Source organism: Vipera berus (assembly GCF_964194415.1).
Source record: "Vipera berus genome assembly, chromosome: 3".
In the NCBI taxonomy this organism is placed as follows: domain Eukaryota; kingdom Metazoa; phylum Chordata; class Lepidosauria; order Squamata; family Viperidae; genus Vipera; species Vipera berus.
The window spans coordinates 44029175-44056167 of NC_138204.1; the positions used below are offsets into that span (position 1 = coordinate 44029175).

The following is a 26993-nucleotide window of genomic DNA, read 5'->3' on the forward strand; positions in this document are numbered from 1 at the left end:
AAATTGCTCCAAAAAGGTCAATACAGATTCTCAGTAAGTCCATAAGTTTCCCCCCCTCTAAATAAATTATACAACATACTTCTGCTGTTCATAACTTTGCAGCAGCTATTCTCAGCAGCTATTTTTCCCCTCATCTATGTCGTCTTTCACAGCATTCCACAAAGCATTCTTGGATCTCCACACCATTCTGTGGCACTCCATAAAATAATTACTTTCTCATTCCAAACATTTTCCGCAACTACTTTTCATTTATTCTGTTAATGGGATTGATCTATATTTCTCTTGCTGCAGTAATTCTTTTTATATTTCACTTGCTTTCAACATACATTTTAATGCTTTCATTCATAATAAAATTTACACCTTCATTTTTCTACATGTATTTGTTAATGGTATCTAAGATCAGACCACTTTCATTCAGCTCTATTTCAGACTTCTCCTTTCTCTTAGTTTCACAGACAGATAACAAACACATTCTAATTTGAGGGGTCTTTGGTACTGTCTGAGCTTGCTTGTTTTCTTGCAGATGTTTCATTACCCAAACTAGGTAACAATATCAGTGTTAGTCTGATGATTTAATGTCTGCAAGAAAACAGCCAAGCTTCTCCTTGGCATCCTATTTTTCTTACTTTCAACTTTATTTTGTAAAAATGTTGCCTTATAGCGAGTGACTTTTGTTTAATTAAACAACCTTTGGTTGACTGATTGTTAGGAAAAGCCTCTTACACTTCCTGATTTACAGTTTTATATAACAATTCATGATCAAATCTGCTATACTCTAGTAATCAAGCAAGAAAGGACTGAAGTAAATGAACAGAGGCATTTTTAAAAATGAACAAATTTTAAAGCAGAGATTAGGCTAAAAAATACAAAAATATTTATGAACAGGTTTTTAAATGTCTCAGTCTATACATGCATATATTATAATATCAATGACGATATTATATTTTTCAATCTTTTACTGTTACTGTTACATGACATCAAGAAGATTTTAAAGGAAAGGAAAGAGAATTAGCTTATTAGAGTTGAGATATTTTTGGTTGCAAAGCTAAATGGCCCATACAGGCAACCTTCTTGCTACCAAGAGAGAATCATAATATGTCAGTTTATTTGAGAAGGAAACTCGACACTTGGTTTCTCTTTCTCAGAGAGCCATCTTGAAATCTGGAAAGAGACTAAAGATAACTGTAGGATTCAGATAGAAATTTTTGGACGAAATAGCATTTTAATATAACCCAGGCTCAACTTATTTACAGCATAAAACCAACACCGAACTGGATTTAAAAACAGATTGACAAGTGCAGATTAGAAGACACTGAATTTTGTAACTTATTTATTTATTTACTGAACTGAATTAACCAGTCTCAGTGAATAATCTTGCCAAACTATTTTGGGCCAGCTGAAACGTCCAGCTTGCTTGAAAGGATAGCTGCACAAACAATGTGCTGCACTGATCCAATCTCTAAGTTACTGGAGCGTGGACTATTTCTGCCCAGGTACTGCTGCAATTGGTATAACAACTCAAACTAATGAAAATGGCTTTATGCCACTAAAGCCACTTGCTGTTTCAGTGACCGTAAAACATCAGAAAGACCCTAAAACTACAAAAGTGACCCTTTAGTTTGAGTGCAAATTGCATCAGAACAGAATGAAAATTGTTCCATGATGGAACTTCATTTCCAGTATTGGAAGACTAACTGTCCTCCATTTTCTCTGTGTATATGTGTGTTTGTATATGCAGTCTCTCTGTCTCTCTCTCTCTCTCTCTCTGTCTCTCTCTGTCTCTCTCTGTCTCTCTCTCTGTCTCTCTCTCTGTCTCTCTCTCTCTCTCTCTCTCTCTCTCTCTCTCTCTCTCTCTCTCTCTCTCTCTCTCTGTGTGTGTGTGTGTGTGTGTGTGTGTTAGGAAAGAAATCGAACACCAGGATAAAAATATAAGCAAAACTGTTTAATATACAAATCTACTTAGCTTTTCTCGGCTAACTGCCAACGTCGTCAGAGTGAAAACAACAGTTCTGGGAATTTGCTTATGTAGCCGGTTGCTTTTGCGCCCTGCTCATTGAGCGGGTCACCAGTCTACCCGCCCCAATCGACCGTAACATTTCTAATCGTCCCGCATCCATCTGCTTGTTTGTGGAATCGCGAGTTGTTTTCTCGCTTGTAGTCACTCTCCTGGCACGTGTACGAACACCCAAGGGCTGGCTCCCTGGCTGCTCTTGTTCCATGCCTCCCCTTTTTTGCTGGGTCTGAGAGCCTGTCCCTAGATCTTGTTCAGGACGCGCTGGGGATTCTTCCTGAAGACCACAGTTGTTTCACATGTAGCCACGCCATTCCGATCCTGCAAGGGACAAACTCATTGCGCCCGTTGTGAGTCGTAGCACTGTTCCTCCCACCCCGAGTGCCTGATAAGCAGGCAATAGGTCTATGTGACGATTGATCAAATTTTCATCAGACAACAAGGCCTCCTTGAGCAATCGGCCGCCGTTGGTGGCATCTCGGGCTATGGCCTCAGCGTTTGCAAGATCAAACATATGGTCATGGCTGGCCATATGTGCCCATACTTGTGAGAGTTGCTCTTGTCTTCTGATCGCCAGCTCATGCTCGTGGATCCTAGTTTTCAGCCTTTTGGTTGTTTCCCCAACGTAACTGCATTCGCAATTCTTACACTTAATTTTGCATATTATTGAAGATCTTTCCTCATTGGGGAGTGGCTCTTTAGGATGCATTATCATGGTACGCAGCGTTTGATCTGGTTTGTGGGCAACATTGATGTTGAAAGGAGCTAGCAACCGTGCCGTTGCCTCGGACATACCATTAATATATGGGAGCGTCGTTCGTGTTGTAAGCGTTGTGGACATGCTAATGTGTGGGCTACCACGGGGTTCGTATGGTCTGTTGTACTTCCTAACGAACTCCATTGGATAGCCATTGTGTCTGCAGATACAGTAAAGATGGTTCTTCTCAACTCTGGCCCTATCCATATTGCTGTGAGAGCTGAATCGCTTAAACAATGTCCTGATGCAGCTGATCTTTTTTTTATTGAAAAGTTTTACAATACATTTTTAAATACAAAAAAGCCCCCCCTCCTCCCCAACCCCTCCCTCCCCTCCCCCTCCCCGACTTCCCAGAGCTGAATACAGGGTATAAAAATACAAACAAACATAATCTAAAATATGCTAACAACAATAAAACATTAAGTTCTATCGCACTTTAACTCTCCATCGTCAAATTATTAATAAAATAACTATTAACTAATTATACATCATATAGATCCACTACTTATTCAAATGCTAAATGAAACTTTTTAGTCCCATATTTATTCTGAATATATTCAATCCATCTCCTCCATTCCACAATGTATCTCTGTTGCGATTGGTCTTTCAAATACGCTGAAATCTTTGCCATTTCCTGATGCAGCTGATCTTATGTGCCACGGGATGGTTGCTCCTATAATGTAGGATCCTATCAGTGTGAGTTGGCTTGCAGTGGACGGTCGTATGGAGGGTGCTGTTAGGTTGGCGGCTGACTAGTACATCCAAGAAGGCAAAAGTACCCTTGGTCTCCTCCTCCGCTGTAAAACGAATGTCAGGATAGACCGAGTTCAGCTCGTCCATAAAACTGCCACTATCTTGTTTCTTAATGACTACAAATGTGTCGTCCACGTATCTAGCCCAGAACTTGGGGCGGTGCTTGGTCATCACCACAGCCTCTAACTGATGTAGGACCGCCTCCGCAATGATTCCCAAAATAGGGGATCCCATTGGTGTACATTTTCTTTGTTCATAAATAGCGTCCTGGAAGGTGAAATACATTATGAGGCACAAAGTCGTAAGTTGTATGAGATCTTCAATATGGAGTGAGTCCTGGTGCTGTCCTTGCTCTTGTTATAAGCGGCTCCTTATGACCGCAACCCGCCAGATTTTGTGGGACAGAGGTGAAGAGTGAGGTGACATCAAAGGATACCATTATCTCATCATCCTCTATCCTTAGGGGTTTTATCCTTTCCAGGAACTCCTCTGCTGACTTCACTGTAGTCTTATTGTTTTTGACCAAATATCCAATATGACCGCTCAACCATTTGGCCAATCCCGAGGTTGGTGTACCTCTAAATGACACAATAGGACGCAGAGGAATCCACCCTCCTTGTGGATTTTCGGAAGTCCATAAAATCTGGCCATGGCTGAATATCCAGGGTGTATTGTCCTCAATGTGTCATCACTGATCTTCCCCTGCCATTTGAGATTGTGTGCCACACATGGGAAGACTTTATAATTTTACCTTGTATTTTTATATAGCACGAGTAAATTCCATAACAATTATCAAGCAACAATGTAATAGTTCACTAGCATCAATGAACTAGTGAACATAAAAAGGACCCCATATCATATATTCACATTATCTGTCAAGAGGCATGCTGGGGTTTATGAAATGGAAGTCCAACTGTTTGAATAAAACTGCACTCTCCACTTCCCTTTCTTGAGCCCAGGCAGCTTTCATTCTCACCAGCCTTAAAATTAGACTGAAACTTATCTAGACCAGGGTTTTTCAATCAGTGGTACAGGTACCACCTGTGGTACATTGGCACCTGGCAGGTGGTACGCAACCATCCTAGAAAGGTGGAGGGGAATGGCAGTACCACACAAGCCTGAGTGAGAGATGGCTGGAGCTGCAGGGCTGTCAGGGCTCAGTGGAAGTGCCAGGATCAGCGCTTCTTTGGGGCTCAGTGGAAGTGTCAGGATCAGCGCCAGGCTCCAGCTGGAGTTCGGTGCTGATCATGGCACTTCTGAGTCCAGAAGAAGCACCGATCAGCTGGAATGTTGCAGCATCTCCAGGGTCTTGTGATTTACATTCAGATGCTTGGCAACTGATTCATATTTATGACGGTCACAGTGTCCCAGGGTCATGTGAAGTGACCAAAACCTGCTGCAACCATCCAGCAGACGGGGGAATAAAAACCAAACACCACCCCACCCCACCACTGCTGCCAATCCTCAACAGAAATGCTCACAACAATGAAAACCTCGGACAGGAGGAAGAGCACCGCTGGGCAGTCAGGCAGGAGACTTGCTCGGCTGTGGCTTGGGGGCACTTTTTTCAGTGCCATTGTAACTTCGAAAAGTCACTAAGTGAACTATTGTAGATCGAGGACTACCTGTACTTCATCACTTTTTCCCTTTTTTTTTGGTCATCAAGTTTTTGACACCTTGCTATGTGACTGGTGGTACTCGGATGTTGCCATATCCTAAAAGTGGTACAATGGGTGAAAAGGTTGAAAAGCCCTGATCTAGACAATTTATTTCATCTAAGAATGTAACTGGATGTAACTATAACTGAATTCTGAACCCAAATATTACACGGCTGTGCATCTAATCATGCTGACAGTAAATAAAATAAGAGATGATTCTGTGATTTTTGTCTTTAGCAAGTACTATTCTCCAAAGTGCCTGAAGGCAGGACAAGAAGCAATAGATGGAAACTAACCAAGGAGAGAAGCAACCTAGAACTAAGGAGAAACTTCCAGACAGAACAATTAATCAGTGGAACAACTGCCTCCAGAAGCTGTGAATGCTCCAACACTGGAAGTTTTTAAGAAGAGACTAGACAGTCATTTGTCTGAAATAGTATAGGGTTTCCTGCCTGAGCAGTGGGGTTGGACTAGATGAACTCCAAGGTCCCTTCCAACTTCTTCTTCTTCTTCTTCTTCTTCTTCTTCTTCTTCTTCTTCTTCTTCTTCTTCTTCTTCTTCTTCTTCTTCTTCTTCTTATTATTATTATTATTATTATTATTATTATTATTATTATTATTATTATTATTTATTAGTTGATAGGCTTGAGACAAGGACAATATTTTGAATTAGAACTTTGGACCTGTATATAATTTCCTGATAATAAAGGAGTTCAGTCTTAGAAAGAATGCCAGTCTCAGAGATTCATGCAACAGAATTGCAGCAAACTTTTATAACACAATTGGAACTCAGCCACTAGCTGAGCATATGGAGGAAACAGTGTTATGGGAAGTGAGATTCTGGTGACCCAGAAGACTCCAGTGGAGAAACAGAAGTAAAGCCAGACACACTGAGAAGATTATCCCAGCTTCCTTCTAGATATAGTATTGCTGAGATGGTAGTTACATGTTAATGTACCTTTTTAGTTGTTTTTCAACAAAAATAAAATGTACATGGCCCAGAAGTAGGAAATTTAAACTGACGTCACTTTTCAGTTTTGTCTGTTATGATGCATGTTATAGTTGGTCAATTAATAAAAAAAAATCTACAGAAGATGTATCTCATCAATAACAGGAAAGAATAGAAAAAAAGATAATTGTTGACAGTTTAAACACAAACTGCTGTCCTTCAGCAAGGCCTTAAAAACCTGATTCTTCCAGAAGAATTTTTGTATCTCCTAGATCAGGGGTAGGCAACCTCGGCTCTTTTATGACTCATGGACTTCAACTCCCAGAATTCCTGAGTCAGCTAGCTGACTCAGGAATTCTGGGAGTTGAAGTCCATGAGTCATAAAAGAGCCGAGGTTGCCTACCCCTGTCCTAGATGATTGTCTATTATTTTGTGTTTCTCATATTCCACCTTGAGTTGTTGTATGACAATTAAATGGCTTTAAAAATCGAGTAAGTTGATTAAAAAGACCAAAAGCACAGCAATTTTTTCTTTAAAAGTCAATGTGTAAAAAAACAACAAAAAACAAAAACAGAAGAAGTGGTTCAACATCCAATTTTGGATCCATGTAGAGTTACTTCAGGCCCACATTAAAAAAAGACAACAGGAGAGTTGGAATGAGAAGTGAAGAATTTTCTTTCCCAAACTAGGCTTCATTTAAATGCCTTACCTTCAAATTTTACAGAGTTTAAAAAAGAGCACTTCATTTACAAAAGAAAAAAGAAACATTACCAATGCTTGAAAAGGTGCTCACATCTCTCTCAGCGAGATGCATTAAGATCTGTGGGATCCAGAAGGAATACAGGGCAAGTAATTACCCTTTTAAGTCCTTTACACCTCTAAATATTTAACCATTCTTACAATAATGGCCTCTTCATCTCATTTCAATCTCACTATACTTCAGTCATAACTTCTGTCATTATTCTTATAATTTCATCTGTTGTACAGCAGAAGTGTGTGTGTCTGTGTGCACGTCCGTGTGTGCATGCACATACACCCAATATGCACACATAAACAACTGAAAGAAGCAACATCCCTGTTCAAAGTTTACACATAAAGAATGCCAACCCTACATTTATTAGAATTTGAACACTGATACAGAACAGAATTATCAGAACACATTCTGATGGCAGAATTTATAATTTATATTCAATTAATATAATATACAGTTAGTCCTCAACTTACTAGTAGTAGTTTAGTGTCTGTTTGAAAATATGACGGACCTCTCATGGCTACATGGACCCAGATTTGAAGTCCTCATGGCTGCCCCCACCCCATGGTCATGGGATTACATTATGAGCACTTGGTAACTGGCCCACATTTACAGACATTTGCAGCATCCTAAGGTCACATGACTGAGATTTATAACTTTTTTTCCTCTGGAAACTGGTATTTACTTCCAGGTTCCACCCAAGAATACCCATTGTGGAAAATGGGTATTGTGGAAAATGGATTCACTTAACTGTTGTGCTTAACTATTGTAACATTTGCTTAATGACAGCCACAAAAAATCAGAAAATAGGGGATAGTGTTGTTGGGACCCACTTAACAATCCACATGACTTACTACTATAATTCTAAGTTCAATTAGGGTCATTTGTTCAAGGACTATCTCTATTTGGAAACATCTCTTGGCTGGAAAAAATTGAATAATGGAATGTCACCCCTATAAAACCTTATATTTTGTTCTTTATTCATTGCTTTTCTCCCTTATAATATTCCAAGACCAGTCCCACATTCAACAGCAAACACTAGTGTTCCAACTCATTAAATAAACTTGCTATGATGAAAAAAATCTTAACCAGCAAACAGCATTTTGAGTAAATTAAAAGCACTGACAGTACATTCTACATACCACCCAATTTTTAGCTTTGGCAGTCAACCTGACTTCCTTTATCATTAGAGATACTTTTGAAGTGGTTGGCAGCCTTCCATCCATAGCTCAAATAAATAAGTCCCTTCTTCTTATCATAGTCTTGAAAAGAATCTCTTCATCATGTTATACATATATAAATCCTTAATCGGATTATATTAAACCATCTTGCAAGCTGTTTCTAATAGCAAACAAATTTAACAACAGAGGCTGAAAACTGTCTTCTGAAAAGCTTCACAAGACCTAAATATATAAATTGCTTCTGGAAGTTTGGAAGTTAATCATGTAAAACAGGGTGTAAAACAGGGGTGTCAAACTGCCGGTCCACGGGCTGGACACGTCATCCGGAAGCCATGCCCACCCCATTGCCGGCAATGGCAAAACCGTCCTGATATGTTGCGCAATGTCACGTGACGTTGTGGGTTTGACATGTCTGATGTAAAAGGAAACTGATGACAAAGGATGACAGGCAGAATCCATGAACTATCTTTATGACATCTTCATTTTAAAGCAAGAAAGATCTTTCAGTAAACTACAAGAGAATTTGTTGTGGCCTGCTAAAGGCTAAATTATCCATTTATTTTGCATTTGTTCTACAGAAAATTTAAACTATTCTTTGATGCATTGTTGAAAGAATCAAGAGGCGGCCACTTTTCCTCATGGAATCCATGACTATGTCAGGGTTCATTAACTGTCAATAACTGTGACAGGATGCATCTTTCCTTCTCTGCGATAAGCGTTAAGGCACAACTGTGTCTCACACATACCTTATCACACTCACAGGCCCATGTAGCCGGAAGGCCGGATTATAGTGGCAGGCATGTCTTAGAACTATCCTTGAAAGGGAGTTGCTTCATCTAGCACACTAGCAGTTCATCTCTTCAGCTTCTCAGTTTATCATGACCATGCTTCACATTTAGTATTAGCAATTCTCTAAACATGTTGGTGTGATCTGAATCAAAATGAACTTTTGGAACTTGTAAACCAGGCGTAATTGTAAACTTCTTTTCTCAGGCTTTACTAGGCTCCTGTAATAAGCCACTTATTCATGCTTATTTGTTTATTAACAATGATTTGCATATATGTACATTAAGTATCTTTCATTTATTAATGTTTGTGCTTATTAGATGCAAGCTCTACATTATATATGCATTTACCCTCCAGATGCAAACTCTCATAAATTATCTCATAAACGAAGCATAGCACAGAGGCAATAAAGTTTTGCTTCTACATGCTTACATTGTCTGTTTATTTTTATTGTCCCTACTTTTTAAATGTAAGCAGCTCAGAGTCACATAAAGTTGGATGACCTCTAAATTGTAGTAAATAAATAAATAAATAAGAAAAGAACTACAAGGAAACTCAAAGGAAACAGTATTGTCTTTCTAGCTCTGACAAGTTATTTAACAATGTTATAAACATCCTTATAATGCTCTTAGGCAACATAGCTTTAAAGCTTATTCAGGATAAAACATGGATGAGAAGATGAATAGCCAATGAACGTATAAATATTCATAGCTCTACACAAATGTTTTCTAGTAGTATGAGCATTTTTTCATTCAGCGCAGATAGACTAGGTTATTGCAAACACGCATGCAAAAGTGACTTTAATTTGTGTAACATGAGATTTCGTATATCTTCCCCTAAGGACAGCATTAATAGAAAAGGACTATCCTTCACAAACAAATAAATTTCAGTTACCTCACATACCATATAACATATCTGCATCTAAATGAGATACAAAAATCCATGCACTTGGAAACTATCCAAATAAGACAGTATTGGTGGAGCAGTGGGCTAATGCCTCCTTAAGTAATACCAGCTGCCTGCAATTATTGCAGGTTCGCATCCCACCAGGCTCAAGGTTGACTCAGCCTTCCATCCTTCCAAGGTAGGTAAAATGAGGACCCAGATTGTTGGGGGCAATAGGCTGACTTTGTAATAATGCCACTTGGGGGGGGGGGGCGCGAAAGCCCTAATAAGCAGGCATATACATAGAATGAAGGCTATTGCTAAGCACATTGATTTGTGCTTTAGATTGTAAGCCGCCCTGAGTCTTCGGAGAAGGGCGGGATATAAATGAGATTAAAATTAAAAATTAAAAAAAATTATTATAAAACTACATAAAATCATGAACAACCATCATAAATTTACACTATAAAACAATGAACCAAAAAGCCTACAATTATTTTATTTATTTTTATTTTATTTTAATTCCATTTATATCCCGCCCTTCTCCGAAGACTCAGGGCGGCTTACAAGCTTAGCAGTAGCCTTCATTCTATGTATATGCCTGCTTATTAGGGCTTTCACACACACCCCAAGCAGCATTATTACAAAGTCAGCTTATTGCCCCCAACAATCTGGGTCCTCATTTTACCTACCTCGGAAGGATGGAAGGCTGAGTCAACCTTGAGCCTGGTGGGATGCGAACCTGCACTAATTACAGGCAGCTGGTGTTACTTAAGGAGGCATTAGCCCACTGCTCCACCAAGGCTCTTGGTGGATACATAAATACATAAAAGATACATGGCATCAGCCATTAAAATCCAACAGCAAATTAAGTACTATTTGAGAAGGCTAAGGAATAAAAATATTTCTGAAAGGTTTCTTGTAGAGCTTGACAAAGAAAAGATTCTCCAAACTAACAATCAACAGCATATTTCATTCAGCAGAGCAGGATTTCATGCATACAAAATCTAAAGAGACCCTTGAGTCAAGCTCAGTTTCTGGTGCTTGTATTCATGCTGTTTTCTTGGCAGTGTTGTCTTACATTGTCCAAAACACACAGTGGGGACCAATCTGATCTCTGTGGGAAAAATGTTCCACAGGAAGGGAGCCACCACAGAGAAGTTTCTTCCTCTTGTTGTTGTTGTTGTTGTTGTTGTTAGTTGCGAAGTCGTGTCCGACCCATCGCGACCCTATGGACAATGTTCCTCCAGGCCTTCCTGTCCTCTACCATCTTCTGGAGTCCATTTAAGCTCACGCCTACTGCTTCAGTGACTCCATCCAGCCACCTCATTCTCTGTCGTCCCCTTCTTCTATTGCCCTCAATCTTTCCCAGCATTAGGCTCTTCTCCAGTGAGTCCTTCCTTCTCATTAGGTGGCCAAAGTATTTGAGTTTTAGCTTCTGGCCTTCTAAAGAGCAGTCAGGGTTGATCTCCTCTAGGACTGACCGGTTTGATCGCCTTGCAGTCCAAGGGACTCGCAGGAGTCTTCTCCAGCACCATAGTTCAAAGGCTTTAATTCTTTGGCGCTCAGCCTTTCTTATGGTCCAGCTTTCACTGCCATACATTGCAACTGGGAAGACCATAGCCTTGACTATACGCAAGGCTCTTGGTCCTGCTAAATGGGCCTCCTTAAAGAGACGGGATCTTTAGCACACTACCTCCCTGGTCTGGTAGGTCAGGTAGATGTAACTGGAGAAAAGATAGTCCTTCAAATAATCTGGCCCCCAAGGTTTCCCTTCCCTACCTTTATCATCATGAGAACTACGTAGGATCATGTACCTGAGATGCTTACTCAAATTATGTTTTTGCCGCAGCCTCATTTGTCTTTTACCCGATAATTTCTTTGGTTAAAGTTCTTTCTCTTGTTCCTCAAGACTATTCCCACTGCCCATTACATACATAGCCTTACAACTGAGCTGAATGAACCTTCCCCTCCTAATTTTCAAAGAACCGATGTCTCATTATTCATGGTTTGTTTATTCTTGGTTTTATATTAGAACAGAACCTCCAAGGGCTGCTAGCATATATTCTTGTACGTCTGCATTCCTCAAATTAAAGTACAGATGGTTACAATTTTGGAAAAAAGTTATTATTTGATCGGCAAGTGCTAATTTAGCCTTACACAAGTAACCAACGTTAATTTGCAGGCCAAACTCCAGGAGAAATTTCAATAATTTTCACTGCAACAACAGATTTCTTATTTTATAAAATTACAATGGTAATATGTTTTGAATGGAAATTATTAGCAAAGAACCAAATAAAGTGATGAAACTAGAATATTCTTAATTGTTGGATCACTTGTAGCTAATCATCTATGATGTAGGTTGACACAATTACTTCAAAGGGTTTTCCCCTGATTTGACAATTATTTTTACACAGCTAATGTTTGTTATTACTATTATAAGCCCAAATTAATCCACTGTAGGATGAAGATTCCTTCACTAAAGCTTATGGATCATAACCTACTATGCTGTTCCAGTGAGGTTAATAGATAGACGCTTTTCAACTTTCCAGCCAAGGGCTGAGAGAAATTGACTAGGTCAAAGTCACCCAGCCAGGTTTCCTACATAACACTTGGGTCTCTAGTGCAGGGGTGTCAAACTCAATTTCATTGAGGGCCACATCAGCATTGCGGTTGCCCTCAGGGGGCCGGGGTGGGTGTGGCCTGGGTGGGTGTGGCCTACTGGGTGGACGTGGCCAGCTCTACATCGTTTGCATCAAGGGTGCCAATGGGGGCCTGGGCAGGAGTGGGACAGATCTGAGGGTCTCTGGCAGGAGGAGGGTCTCTGGGCCAGGGCCAAGACAGTGGGGGCCGTTCCCTCACTGTTTCCAGGATGGCTTCACGGGCCACATGAAACCACTTCGCGGGCCGCATCCGGCCCCCGGGCCTTGTGTTTGACATGTCTGCTCTAGTGTCACTTCTTTTTATAATTTGTTCTGTGGTTAAACAGGTTAGCTACTTGCTTGTTAACAAATCTGCCACTTATGAGCTTTGATACTCGGCCTTTATCAGTTGCCTTGTGCTAGTTCACACTTTTCAGATTGATCGTAACACTAAAGGAAGTTTCCAGCAAAGAAGACAATCAGGAGAGGTTATGGGTACAGTCACATAGCATTTCCATTTCACATATCATATGTCACTTGAGGAAAGATTCCCCAGGAGAGAATGATACAAAGAGCGATAGACTAGCGACACACAACAAGCCGAAAGTGAGTTTATATATGAAACTGTCTTGGCATTTGACCAAGTTGGCAGGGTTGTTACTTAGATACTAAACTTATGCTTTTTGTTTCCTGACAAGTAACAGCTCCTGCCTAGGCATATTTGAGCAGGGAGGGGGAAGAGAGAAAGAAAATGTATTATTAGTTAGAAGATAAATAATGAAATAGTTATACCTATATTTAAATTTTCATTGTAGCTACTCTAAAATTTAATGAAGATAGCAAACTTATTTTAAATCCCCATGATAAGTTACTGTACTTTTATGTTTTTATAGCAATTTCATTGTTACTTCAATTAACAAATTAAGGTACTGTGATCCTTCTGGGTTTTACTGAACTCTGACATTGGCCAAATTGGCCCAGAAAAACTGACAATTTTAGTAAAGGTTTTTAAAAAAAAACACTCAACCACCAGTTACTGCACATTTGCTTATAAGCAAGCCCCATTGATCTTATTCTCAAGAACAAACATATTAGTTTTCAGCCTCCTTTGAATCTTCCCAATGTCTAGTACAGGGCTTTTCAACCTTTTCACCCATTGTACCACTTTTAGGACATGGCAACATCCGAGTACCACCAGTCACATAGCAAGGTGTCAAAAATTTGATGACCAAAAAAAGGGGGGGGGGAAAGTGATGAAGTACAGGTAGTCCTCGATTTACAATAGTTTGCTTAGTGACTTTTCGAAGTTACAATGGCACTGAAAAAAGTGCCCCCAAGCCGCAGCTGAGCAAGACTCCTGCCTGACTGCCCGGCAGCGCTCTTCCTCTTGTCTGAGGTTTTCATTGTTGTGAGCATTTCTGTTGAGGATTGGCGGCGGTGGTGGGGTGTTTGGTTTTTATTTCCCCGTCTGCTGGGTGGTTGCAGCAGGTTTTGGTCACTTCACATGACCCTGGGACACTGTGACCATCATAAATATGAATCAGTTGCCAAGCATCTGAATGTAAATCACAAGACCCTGGAGATGCTGCAACATTCCAGCTGATCGGTGCTTCTTCTGGACTCAGAAGTGCCATGATCAGCACCGAACTCCAGCTGGAGCCTGGCGCTGATCCTGACGCTTCCACTGAGCTCTGACAGCCCCAAAGAAGCGCTGATCCTGGCGCTTCTGCTGAGCCCTGACAGCCCTGCAGCTCCAGCCATCTCTCACTCAGGCTTGTGTGGTACTGCCATTCCCCTCCCCCGCTACCTTTCTAGGATGGTTGTGTACCACCTGCCAGGTGCCAATGTACCAAAGGTGGTACCTGTACCACTGGTTGAAAAGCCCTAGTCTAGTAGAACGAAATTTCAAAATAGCACCTTATTTTCCTAAATACAGGTAGTTCTCGACTTAGGACCACAATTGAGCCCAACATTTCTGTTGCTAAGTGAATCACTGGTTAAGTGACTTTTGCCCCATTTTACAACATTTCTTTCCCCAGTTTTTAAGTGAATCACTGCAGTTAGATTCTTTGAAAACACACTCTGTGTCAGATGCCATTGCTGTCCCTACATTTGTTAGCGCTAGTGCTGATTATAGCAAAAATGAATTGTTTTGCTTATAAATAAACAAGGTCATAAAATGCTACTTTAGATTTGGCCCCAACATGAAAAGTGAGTATGTTCAATTCTTCATTGTTTATGTATTTTTATTAAGTAAAAAAAATGAAATCAGAGCATAAAAGAATAAATAGGGAATGAAAGGTCTCATTAAAAGAAAACAAGCAATGCAACTTGCTAAATCAGCAACAACAAACTCAAAATTGTCACTGTGCCTTGGAACAATTATGACTAGCTCAGACTACTAATAATTAGCTCAAAACAGTGAAAATTGTTTCTCTAATGTTTCTCTGGAAAAAATATGTTTTCACCAGCCATTGAATATAGCAAGCACAGAGAGAGCCAATGGACCTTCCTTAGGAAGTTATTCCACAACCTTGATGCCAGGATAGAAAAGACCTCTGCAGACATCCCTCTGGTTAGATAAGATAGAGAAAAAGAAGGGAAGACTCCATGTTAAAAGATAGTAACTTTTAAAATTTCTAACCCTGCCACATTATGAGTTTAACATTCTTCAAATCAACACTATAAACTGAGCCAGAAGCAAATTGGCAGCTAAATGAAAAATAACATGACATCAGAGTGACATGTTCCAACCTGCATGCTCCGATCAGCAGCCAGGCAGCTGCCTTTTGAACCAAGTTATGCATTAAACACAACTAGACAAGAAACAATAGTGGCCAGATGCCCATCTACATTTGCTTCAGCCATGTCTGGAGCCATAAAGAAGTGCACGCCACAATAAAATCATTACCTTTTTGAAAAGTCGTCCAGAGTCTTCACTGACTTGAACAAACCGAGGGATTATATTGTTCAGATAGATGTCACTCAAAGTAGTGTGGTCCCTGCTCTCTCTCTTCACCTGATTTAATAGGAGGTTCCAGCAATTGACCGGAGAAAGAACATTTTGATCCTTCCTACAGGAGAAACAAAACCATAATATGACTTTTCACCCACTGTATTATTTTACACAGTGAAGTTTTCAAATACAAACATTGTTGCAGTTATCAGGGAAGGGAAGGAAAATGTTGGTAAACTATCATTCTGTAATCAAGACATGAATAGACAATCTACAAGAACTGTAAAAAAAACCAACCCTGTAGTCCCCTTGGTATTCATTATTTTTTACGCAAAACATATCAAATTAGCTCCTTCCCAGCTTATGTGAAGTCATAACAAAAAAACTGCTAATCACCAAGCTTTCGAAAATAAAAAAAATAAAACTGTAATGTAAGAAAGAATATGATTAAATGCTGCCACGTCCTATAGGATAATGACCTTTACACAGAAGTATCATCAGAGTTTTGTTTGGGTTTGTCACTATGTAAAATCAAAAGGTTTCTCACTCAGTGAAGAAACATTGAATGACACGAAAGGAGGAAGTTAAAGCCTGCAAGCTGATGACCTTGTGAACTGTAGTTTTCCAGAAAGTGAACACTCAGGGAACAGAAAATAGCATTGTACTCTTCTCGGAACATAGCCATGCCCCATTCCCATCACAGTAACCATGAGAATTATCTCATGACAGGATATTACACAAATATTCACCCAATCATCATTTATCTCAACAAAAAAGAAACAATATTACAAGAAACTTTTAAAGAGAGGAAGCTTCCAGCATAACCATCTCTGACCAGCATAAACAACTGTCCTGTGAGCTTTTAGGGCATATGTTAATGGATGATGATGATGATGATGATTACTAGGCCATGAGGGTAAAGCAGAAGTCCCCAACCTTTCTGGGTTGGCAACCCAGTGGGAAAGAGAGGGACAGGCACCTTTATGCATGCATATGCACACACGCTAATGTGGATGCGTGCATGTGTACACGAACAGGGCTGCAAGCACATGTGCTCCGCAAATGGGGCTGCTAGCATCGGTGCACGGCTCAGCTAGTGCCAGTGCGATGTGCGCAGCTTGAGTCTCACAGCTCAACTAGCACTGGCATGAGTCTCACAGCTCGGCTAACATCGGCGCGAGACTTGTGGCTCGCAGCTTGGCTAGCACTCGGCTAGTGCTGGCACAAGGCTCAGCTGGTGCCGACACGAGGCTCATAGCTTGCTGCTCCACTAGCACCAGTGCAAGGGTTGAGCGTGCGCGCGCACTTGCCAGCCACTCAAGAGGCCACGGCCTGGGAGTGGGCTGCGGCCCATAGGTTGGGGACCTCTGGGGTAAAGTATTTATATGGCACATTTTTCAGATGTAATAGCCTCACTCAACCTGATGTGATGGACTGTAATTCTGATAATTCCAGGTTTACATAATTTTTAGCTAACAGTTGTAAGAGATGGAGAAGGTGGGAGGAAAGTTCGGCAAAAATAAATGAATAAATAAATCTAAAGTTTTAAATGTCTTTAATTGTCTTTAAATGTCTTGTATATGCCCCAAAATATTTAATTTGAAGTTAATCAATTTAAATCCAATTTTTGTCCTTCAAAGATCAAGAAAGATCTTTACTATCCTCCAAGACTGCATAATACTGCTATAAAGAGTAGTAAAAGTTTTCACGTCTTCAGAAATCTCTCTCTTTCTCTCTCTCTCACTCACACTTTCTGAAACACCAGTTATTCTACTTTCATGACTAATATTCAATTCCTTACTTAATTATATTTTATATCACATTTCAGTTGACACATTTTTCCACTGCAGTGCAAATTGAATCCCATCCTCCTAAACAAGTAAAGCACATTCACACACACATTTCCACCAGGCTTCTCCTTCAGGGTAAGCAATGCAATCCCAATAAATAAATGCCACTGTACAGTGAATAAATAACAGAGGTTTCCTACCACAATACTCCTGGAAATATCAGAAATATAAATGAAATTTGATTTCCACAGTAAGCAAGACTGGATCTGCAGTAAGATGCAGGTTAATTTAATTTAAACAAAACAGCAAAATACAAGAATCCCATTTTCAAAGCAGGTGATTTGACAGTTTATTGATGAAAAATGCCACGGGAAGTTTGCAATCTGGATTGCTTCAGGAATTCATATATAAAGGAAGTGAGACAGTTTGACTGATTCAAAGCAACCATTAGTTCTAATTGCCAAAAAGAAGTAGTGTGCTCAAGGAGAAATACTTTTATTCTGTGGTCTTGTGTTTGTATGCTGCTACTGCACAGAAAAGTTTGAGACAAAGATCAAAAGGCAGCACCACGGAATGTAACAATGAGCTGGCCGCGGAACAAACACTCTCTCTTGCATACAAATATAAAAATAGTAAAAGGTCTGCAGAGCTGTATTTATGCTCTTCCATAAAAGACAGCATATGCTAAGCCTAACCTGTGGCTCCCTAGATGCGTAATACCATATCTCAAGTCAGTGCAATCAGGAGAAGGAATGATGGGGGATGTAGTTCCATTGCATATGCTGAGTTTCAATTTTGATTAGTGGATCCTACAGGCTTTGCAATTCTTAAGACATCATGCTACAAAATTTCAAATGACATTGCATTGATACAAAATGATACAATATTGCTTCTTGGGGCAAATGATTGATTGGTTCCTCCACAGCAAAAGGCAGGATCTATTTTAGTTGCTGTAATAGCACAGGCTTAGGCAGCCTAGGGCAATACAATAGTCAAATACTAAGGGGCAACGTGGGGACCTTACAAATTGCCTACAGGCTATGGATTTTAAACACCAGCTTTTCTGTTATAAAGACTAGGTGCAGCCTTTTGTTTATGAATAGCAGGCAATATCTGCTTGTTTGTTTGTGACCAAGTAATTCTTTTCAGCAATCCAAATATAATCAAATTGGCCACACGGGAAAAAAAAATCTAACCACACCATAAAGTCAAAAACTCTGAATGGAAAAATAGAATGAAATGCATTCTATTATTAGAATTGTAGGATTACAGAACTGTATACCCCTGAACATTAAAGAGAATGCATGTTCTGCTCTTTGCCTCCTCCTCCTCCTTCTGAAAGGGCTAGAATTTGACAAGTATGCACATTTTTCTAGCTATTCAACCAAAGTGATAAATTGAATAAGGTAATGATTTTAGCTCCAGGGGACTGAGATTGAGGATGGCTTATTTGTACTTTTGGACTATTATTGCATACATTTCTTATTAGAATTACCTAACATTTAGCATTCTCCAATCCCCCCAAACAAGTCTTACTGTGCTAACTCACTGTGGCAGCAGTTACAATAACTCATATTGGGTAGCAGTGAAGTAGGAAGATGCTGGAGGCAGATAATCACTTCAGTGCATTGGCATCAATTCATACTGTGTAGGAAAAAGCAGTAGTAAATCATTCCTATGTATTACAACCAAGAAAATCACCTAGACAATATGAAATGGTTGACGATATATTATTGGACAATGGCTCCTCAGATCGGATGGCCCTCAACATTCCAGGATTACAGTCTTCAAGATATTCAGTTGTTGATATTGCCATACAGAAAAAGAAAATCCAAAACTGCAAAAACAGAATTTACAGTGGGAACCCGAAACTTGAGAAGATAAATTCAGGAAAACTCAACACCATGGGAGATGAAGTAAAATGAGCACAGATTTAACTTCCTAGGCAGTAGCAAAGCAAGATGGACTGAAATTGGACACCTTCAGTCAGAAGATTGTACTGTTTACTACTCAGGACATAAAAACCAAAAGGGAATGGCACTGTTTTTATACATGGGAAAAGTATAGCAAGAAGAGTACCGGTATTTGGCTACAATGAAATCAATGACCAAATAATATCAATTAGACTTTATGGACCTGACCCTGTAATATGATGATCGTCCATGTTTATGCTCCAATCACTGATGCAGAAGAAGATCAAGCTGATGAGCTTAATGCTCAAGTTGAATTTGAAATAACGAAGCATTCAAGCAAGATGTGCTGCTTATGACTAGAGTCTGGAATGCCAAAGTTGAATACATTAGGGATGAAACTGAGGTTGAATTGTATAGAATTGAAACAAAGTAGGAGACCAAGTTAGTAAGTTTTGCCCTCCAATTATTTCTTCACAGCATACACTGTCCTCAAACAACTAACACAACACCTGTATAAATAGACATCACTAGATGGTGTATACAGAAATCAAATTGATTATATTATTAAAAGGAGGTGGAATACCTCAACTGCAGCATCAAAGTCTAGGTATAGAACACAAGCTGTTCAAGTGCAAGTTCCAAGTCAAGATAAAGAAGAAAGCCATCAGTTTCCATAATATGATCTTGAACATATATCCACCACTTTCAAGGGGAATATGAGGAGTCACTTTGAAGTCCTGAACATCATCAGTAAAGAACCAGAGGAGCAGGGAAGGAACAAGTCATTAAGATGAATGTGACATACAGGCCAGGAAGTCACAGTGTGAACAGAATGGGGCAAAACAGGTTGACTGCAGGTTGGCAAAGGAGTCTTTATAGGCTGTAGAACTTCCACTTATGTACTCAAACCTACAATAAATGTTGAATATATATTAAGAGAAGCTGAATGTGGCTTTAAAACTGGAGAAAGAAACATTGATAACTTGCAGTATACTGATGACATTACTCTAACAGTTGAAAATGAAAGGATCTGAAAACTCTAATAATAGAGGTCAAGAAGCACGGTTAAAAAAAGGGAGTACATTTAAAGATAAAGATAACAACAGGTTTAACAGCCTAGCTTTACAACGGAAGATATTACAGAGGTAGATGGCTTCTGCCTTTTAGGATCAACAGTATAGATCAGAAGTCCCCAGCCTTTCAAGCTTGGCAGCCTGGAGTGGGTGGGGCGGAAGGCAGGGGATGGTTCTGTGCGAGGGTCAGGACTACGCACAAGTGGACCTGTGCTCATGCACCACTTGCACAGCCCAATTCCGAATGAGCCACAGCCCAGCATTGGGCCACGGCCCCGGGGTAGGGAATAGATGACAGTATAGATGACAGTACTATAGTACATGTGTGGTGTTTTTTAATTAAAAAGAACAGAGGGCATCTTTCCCATGTATAAAATCCCAGTGTAGTTCGCTGACAGTTTTAATTTCAGCACAGGTGCATTTTAGACTAAATACTGTACTTGCCTTTTGAATGGAATGTGCAGGGCTAATTGAGGACCTCTCTATAGCAAAGGAAGGGACGCGGTGGCTCAGTGGGTTAGGACGCTGAGCTTGTTGATCAGAAGGTCGGCAGTTTGGTGGGTCGAATCCCGAGTGCCGCGTAACAGAGTGAGTGCCTGTTACTCGTCCCAGCTTCTGCCAACCTAGCAGTTCGAAAGCACGTAAAAATGCAAGTAGAAAAATAGGGACCACTACGGTGGGAAGGTAACAGCATTCCGTGCGCCTTTGGCGTCTAGTCATGCCGGCCACATGACCACGGAGACATCCTTGGACAAGTGCTGGCTCTTTGGCTTTGAAACGGAGATGAGCACTGGCCCCTAGAGTTGGAAACGACTAGCATGCATGTGCGGGGGAACCTTTACCTTTACCTTACCTATAGCAAAGGAAGCCTATATGTCTAAAGTCTTAGAAATAACTAAAAAGTTAGGTGTCATCTATTTTGTATGAACCTGTAAACCAGACACCTGGCTTTGAAAACCTAATTCCAAAGCTGTGAGAGCAGCGTCATTGCCAGGAGGCTGAGGAAGATGAAGAACCATTCACACCCACACACAAACACAAGCTTTATATAGCAAGACTCTTTGTTATTCTTTGTGAATAAAAAGTATTTGGAGTCAGAAATTCCTCCATGGAAACTAATTAGTCCTGGGTGAATTTAGGTGGAGTTCTCAACTGTTTCTGAATGTAAACAATGAATTTTGGAAGAAATGTCCAAAGGCGAGAGAATATAAGATTTCAGGCAAGTGTTACAAACCTGCCTGGCCATACCAGAAAGGTTCCAACAACTTTATCCTGTGCATATTCCCTACTCTCACGCTCATCATATGCAGACCCTAGAGCATATGCCCAAAGTTTATTTAGTTCTTAGCTCAAAGTAAAATCTTCATCCCTAACTAAAACTATTCTAAAATGCATAATACATTTTAGTTGTGTAAGATTCAGCCACATATGTTTCTTGGATGAACTAAACTAGGCAGTAAGAATTTTATATACAAGGTATAAAGTAAGAAGTTGTTTAAGAGATAAATAGACAGACAGACAGACATTCCACTCTGAATATCAGAACTGAGAATGAGCATACTTAAAATTACTGCTCAAGGGCAGCTAAACGCTCTAGTAAGGATATCTAAATTATTGAACACTGAACTTTTTAGGGAAGATGGTCCAGACGGTCTTGGATAAAACAGTTTATCTGGACTCTTTCCAGTGGGGCTTCAGGCCCTGATACAGGACAGCAATGGTACTGGTTGTATTTTTGGATGATCTCTGGTAGGAGTGGGAGTTAATACACACATCTTGGCTCTCCTTGACCTCTCCGCAGTCTTCAGTACATCAATCATGGTATTCTTTTGTGTGGGGTTCTGGGAGTCACCTCTTTCTTCTGTGATCAGTCCCAATCAATATTGATAGGAAGCGAGAGATCCAGTCCATGTCCCCCACTTTGCAGGGTGCTGCAGGGCTCAGGGCTCTCTCTGCTCCTTTTCAACATCTACATGAAACCACTGAATGAGATCCTATATAGCCATGGAAGGAGCGACCATTAGTATGCAAATGATATGCAATTGTATATAACTAAGCAATGCTATTGATGTTCTTTTGTTGTGCCTGGTGGCTGTAGGGTTCAGGATGGGGAACAGGCTTCAACTGAACCTTGGTAAGATAGAGAGGCTATAGGTGGTGGGCTCTTACCATTGTTGGTTATGGATAAAGTTGTACTACCCCAGATGGACTCGGTGTATAATCTGGGCATCCGCCTAGATTCATCATTCTTGCTTGAGGAGCAGGTGGCAATTGTGGCTAGGAAGATCTTTGCTTCTTTCATGTTATACGCTAGTTGTGTCCCTTCCTAGTCAGGAAGCCCTTCTCTCCGTCACTGGTAAACTCTCATATGGATTAATGCAACATGCTCTTCAGAGGCAGCAGCTGGTGCAGAATGCCATGGGATAAGCAGAGAGCATTCCAAAAAAGCTCTGCTCCGACCAACTTCTGGTAGTCCAACAGTGTTTAGGCAAACCATATTTTCTATAGAATGCTATTCTACAAAGTTGGGTATGTGTGCAATATTATACTTGCTTCCTCACATGGAACTTCCACAGACTGAGCTACAGAGGGAAGGTGTGTGATAATATTAGCCAATAGCAATAGAGTCAGCTCAGCATCTTCCCATACCAAACAAGATTTCCTTTAACAATAAGAAAGCAGATAAGGCCCTCCAATAGAAATGCATATGCCCTTTGTTCTGCATCCACTGACATTTCAGAAACAGATTTGAAATGGTATCATAACTTGTCGACAGTAAATTCTATTGGACTTCCCAAAGTCTTTCGTTCAAACCTTTTATCTGAAATAGTAAGGTACTGGGATTTATTTCAGAAGTAGACGGGTTTTTTCAAGATAGCTTGCACTAATCTTAAAAACTCATTTTAATTGAATTTGAACTGAAATTGGAAATCATGTGAATAACAATAAAACTGTAAATTAAATAAATAAGTTACACTAATTAAAACAGCTTCAGATAAAACAATTAAAAATACATAGACATAATAACAAAGCAACCTTAAAAGAGATGAAAGAATTTTCTCTGGAAAGGCATTCTAAAGTCAAGGGGTCACCATGGGCTATTTTCTATGGTTATTCTTTCTATAATGATCAAGAAAAATAATCAGTCGAGGGTACTGTTTTTATTTTATATTATGAACATGTTTACAGCAGATGGCATACTTACATACATACCATCACACTATTTCCTTTCATAGTAAGCAATACTATATATGCATGGCTGTTCATGCTACAATGGATCTCTAGGAAACTAAGAATAACATACTAGGATGCTATTCCTATGGCAGCTTAGCAAAAGAAAAAAAAATAAGTTTCTCAAGCAATTTGACCCAAATCTTACATAGTCTAGTTTACCCAATTACTTTCAAACTTTGTTTCAAATTGTCATTTAGCAGAACTTGGTATTTCAAATCACTGGTGATCGACAGATGGCAGGTGACACAAACAGCTGAGATTGAAAGCATGGCTCTCTGAAGTATAACAGCCTTATCTTGAGATGAGAAAAAAACAATGCCAGCATATTTTAAAAGATCATGTCTGACTGCTGCAAATATGTCAAAATTAGAAATAGTTGCTACTGCCACAACTAAGAGGATTCTGAACTTAAATTCCCAACCTACAGGAACTAATTCTCTGTAGAACCAGCACATGCTACAAACTGGCTTCTTTATATCCTCTCTAAAGAAATTTAAAATTCCACTGAAAATCAAAGAGTTTATGAATTTTGCAGAAACTCCTGATTGATATGTCAGTCAGTTCTTTCCAAGAAAGAAATATGCCTTGCTCGCCATACCACAATACGCTAAGGAGAATGCTAAGGAGTGTATGTTCCATTGTGGCACTTAATATGTGAAATGATTTTCATACCAAGTTTAGATGATTTTTCTGCTGACAAAAATTTATTTCTCTGGGCATTTCCCTTTCAACATAACTACAGTCATTTTCAATTGCTTCAAGAATCATACATGGAACACAGATTACAACAAAATAGATTTACATAGAGTAACCTGGTAGATTCTTAATTAAAAGGCATATAACATTTTTAAATGCATAAAATGTTCAATTACAAGAGACACCTAAATAATTTTTAAATGGAAAATTCTGCATGGTTTTTTGTTGTTGTTTGTTTTGCTAATAGCAAAGTGGGGGGGGGGAGAAAAAGTAATAAAATTCTCATTATACCTCTTCTTGACATGAAGCTGATGAAGAAGAAGCTTTTCTTTTCTGGCCGTAGGAAAGATCCTGACATTTGCTTTGAGCCAACTCAAAATCCCATGCTATCATCTAATAGCAGCCAGTCAATCTGCCACAGCAGAAGGCGAGATGGAAGTCAGGGCCCACTATCAAGTTGGTTGAGAGACTGTCTTCAGTTGGCTTTTTTCCCCTCCTTTAACCATCACCCAAACAGAAGTTACAGCAGAGGGTGAGCTGGTGAAAAAAAGCTACAGAAATGGCACTGCTCAAAGACCAGCTGAATTGCTTCCCATTCCCAGAGATAACAATAAGAACTGCTTTCTCTTCCTCCTTGAATACATTTTTAGTTTTGTATTATGGAGGGCAAGGAGGGTTTCTCTTATGTAAGCTGGTCTGATACTTTTCAAATGAACACACTGAGGTTAAAAGAAAATTAAAATAAAGAAATCGTGAATAAATAAATTTGCTACTTCTTGTACTACTGAGTGCACAGAATTAAAAAAAACATTCATATTCCTTTCTAAATGCTAATAAACTTTAATAAATCATATGCTTTTATCTCTATAGCAGGCCTATAATTCCAAAGCATCTTAGCCTATAGCATGGGTGTCAAACTTGCTGTGTCACGTGACCTGTCGCAACGTATCGCGACTTTTTTCGCACTGCCGGAGCTGGGGTGGGCGCGGCCTCCGCATGATGCAACCAGCCCACGAGCCGGCAGTTTGACACTTGTGGCCTATAGCCTCTAGTAAGCCAATAATATTCACCTGACTGAATCAGTTGAGTGTTGAGATTTTTTTAAGCAAAACTATACTGAACAGTCAGATATTTAGCCTCACAGAACAAATAAATAATTAAAATAATCTAAGAACAATGGACCTATATGACAATTTCAGTTCAACTACCTAACTTATTTAACAGTACAGTCCTATAATGATGCAAACAAAGGTTACAAATATGCACTTATCTGCTTCCTTCAGAAAGGTTATACTTTTTTTTAAAAAAAAGACCAAAGTTCTCAACTTAAAATACATGTAAAAGTATTAAAAATTACTGAGCGGTTAGTACAACTAAAAGTTTCAAATAAAAAGTTTACAACAGTTTCTAAAATTAAAGGGGAAGAAAACGAAGACAAAGTGATGCTGGAAGTAATTTTGCATTTCGGAAGACAAAGCCTCTAAGACACGAGTATCAAACTCGCCACGTCACATGACATGTCATGACTTTTTTTGCATTGTCAGAGCTAGGGTGGCCGCAGCCTCTGTAAGATGCAACTGGCCCGTGGGCCGGCAGTTTGACACCCCCACTCTAAGATGACATAAGTTGCAATTAACTAAGAAAGGGCTTCTTGGTCAAGGTGCTGGAAAATTGTTCTACTTTATCTCTCTCTCTCTCTCTCTCTCTCTCTCTCTCTCTCTCTCTCTCTCTCTCTCTGTGTGTGTGTGTGTGTGTGTGTTGTTGTTGTTGTTGTTGTTTTTTAACTCAAGGGAGGTCTACATTGTTCTGGAAGATATCAGGATTTTCACAATTAATTGTCTCTTTCCCTGGGTACTCTGCTATGTTATTGTTTTCTGCTAATTTGCAGGTTTTGCTTTCACCTAATTGAAAACAGATGTTGATCAACTTCTTAGCACATAGTCTCTGTTGTTGCTTTTAATATGGAATTGTTATCCGTATGAAAGATCTTTTAGAATAACCAAAAATGCTTAAGCAAATGAACTAAAACACAGTTCAATTTTCCTAGTGTAATTGGGAAAAGAGAGAGAAGGAATGTGGCCTCTTATAATAACGAGTTTTCATATATGCAATATTGGCCAAATATGGGTTTCTAAAATATATATTTTCTCATTCTAATGTGAATATGGGGAAACAGTTACAAACAGTAGATACAGATAACCTTGTTTCAGCTTTCTGACTTTTTTACTGCCTCTCCTTCTGGAAATAAGCTAAGATAGAGGGAGGAAATGATATCCTGCCTAAATTATTTAATTAGAAAAGTTACAATCTACTTACTTCTATCTTGGTCACCTCAGATATATCACTGAATATATCCTTCAACTGTTTTTCCTCTACACCCCTGCTCATTTTCTTCAGGAGCATGTTCCAAATCCGTGTTTACTGGGGCAATAGTTTGAAACAATGAGGGGTAAAGAAGGTGTTTTTACAAAAGAATTTTAAGAAAAAAATGCATTTTCCTGCCCATTGTTTTTCACATTAATCATATTACCCTTGCTAAGGAAAAGTGGAAGGAATGGTTAAATCCCTAAGATACTTCCTGAACCTCTCAAATGCCTAAATATGGCTTCACAATTAGCATTATCTTGTTGGGTTTTATGCTTCTTAAATAAAATGTCTTGGAATCCATATCTTGGATTCTTCAAACTGGATGAAAGCTTTACACAGAGAAATCCAAACATGAAATAAGGAGGAACTTACTGATGGTGAAAGTGAGTGACCAATGGAACCATGTGGAATTGTGGGTTCTCCATTACTGGAGATTTTCAAGCAAGGCTGAAAATCAGTGAATTAGGCTAGAAGACCTCCAAGGTCCTTTCCAATTCTGTGATTCTCTGACACTGGAGAGGTAGCATTCAATGGGGAAGAAGACAAGGAAATGGAATGGGACAACTTGCTGTGGTCAACTTGCCACAGCCGA

The 26993-nt window shown here is 39.6% G+C and overlaps 1 protein-coding gene across 1 annotated transcript in view; it reads right to left on the minus strand.

Annotated features, from left to right (window-relative positions):
- SRGAP2 (SLIT-ROBO Rho GTPase activating protein 2) overlaps positions 1–26993 on the minus strand; it is a 228725-nt gene that overhangs the window by 101986 nt on the left and 99746 nt on the right. The window contains exon 4 of the mRNA XM_081324575.1: positions 15284–15446. Within this exon, the coding sequence (XP_081180701.1) occupies positions 15284–15446 (163 nt within the window). The remainder of the gene's footprint in view (positions 1–15283; positions 15447–26993) is intronic.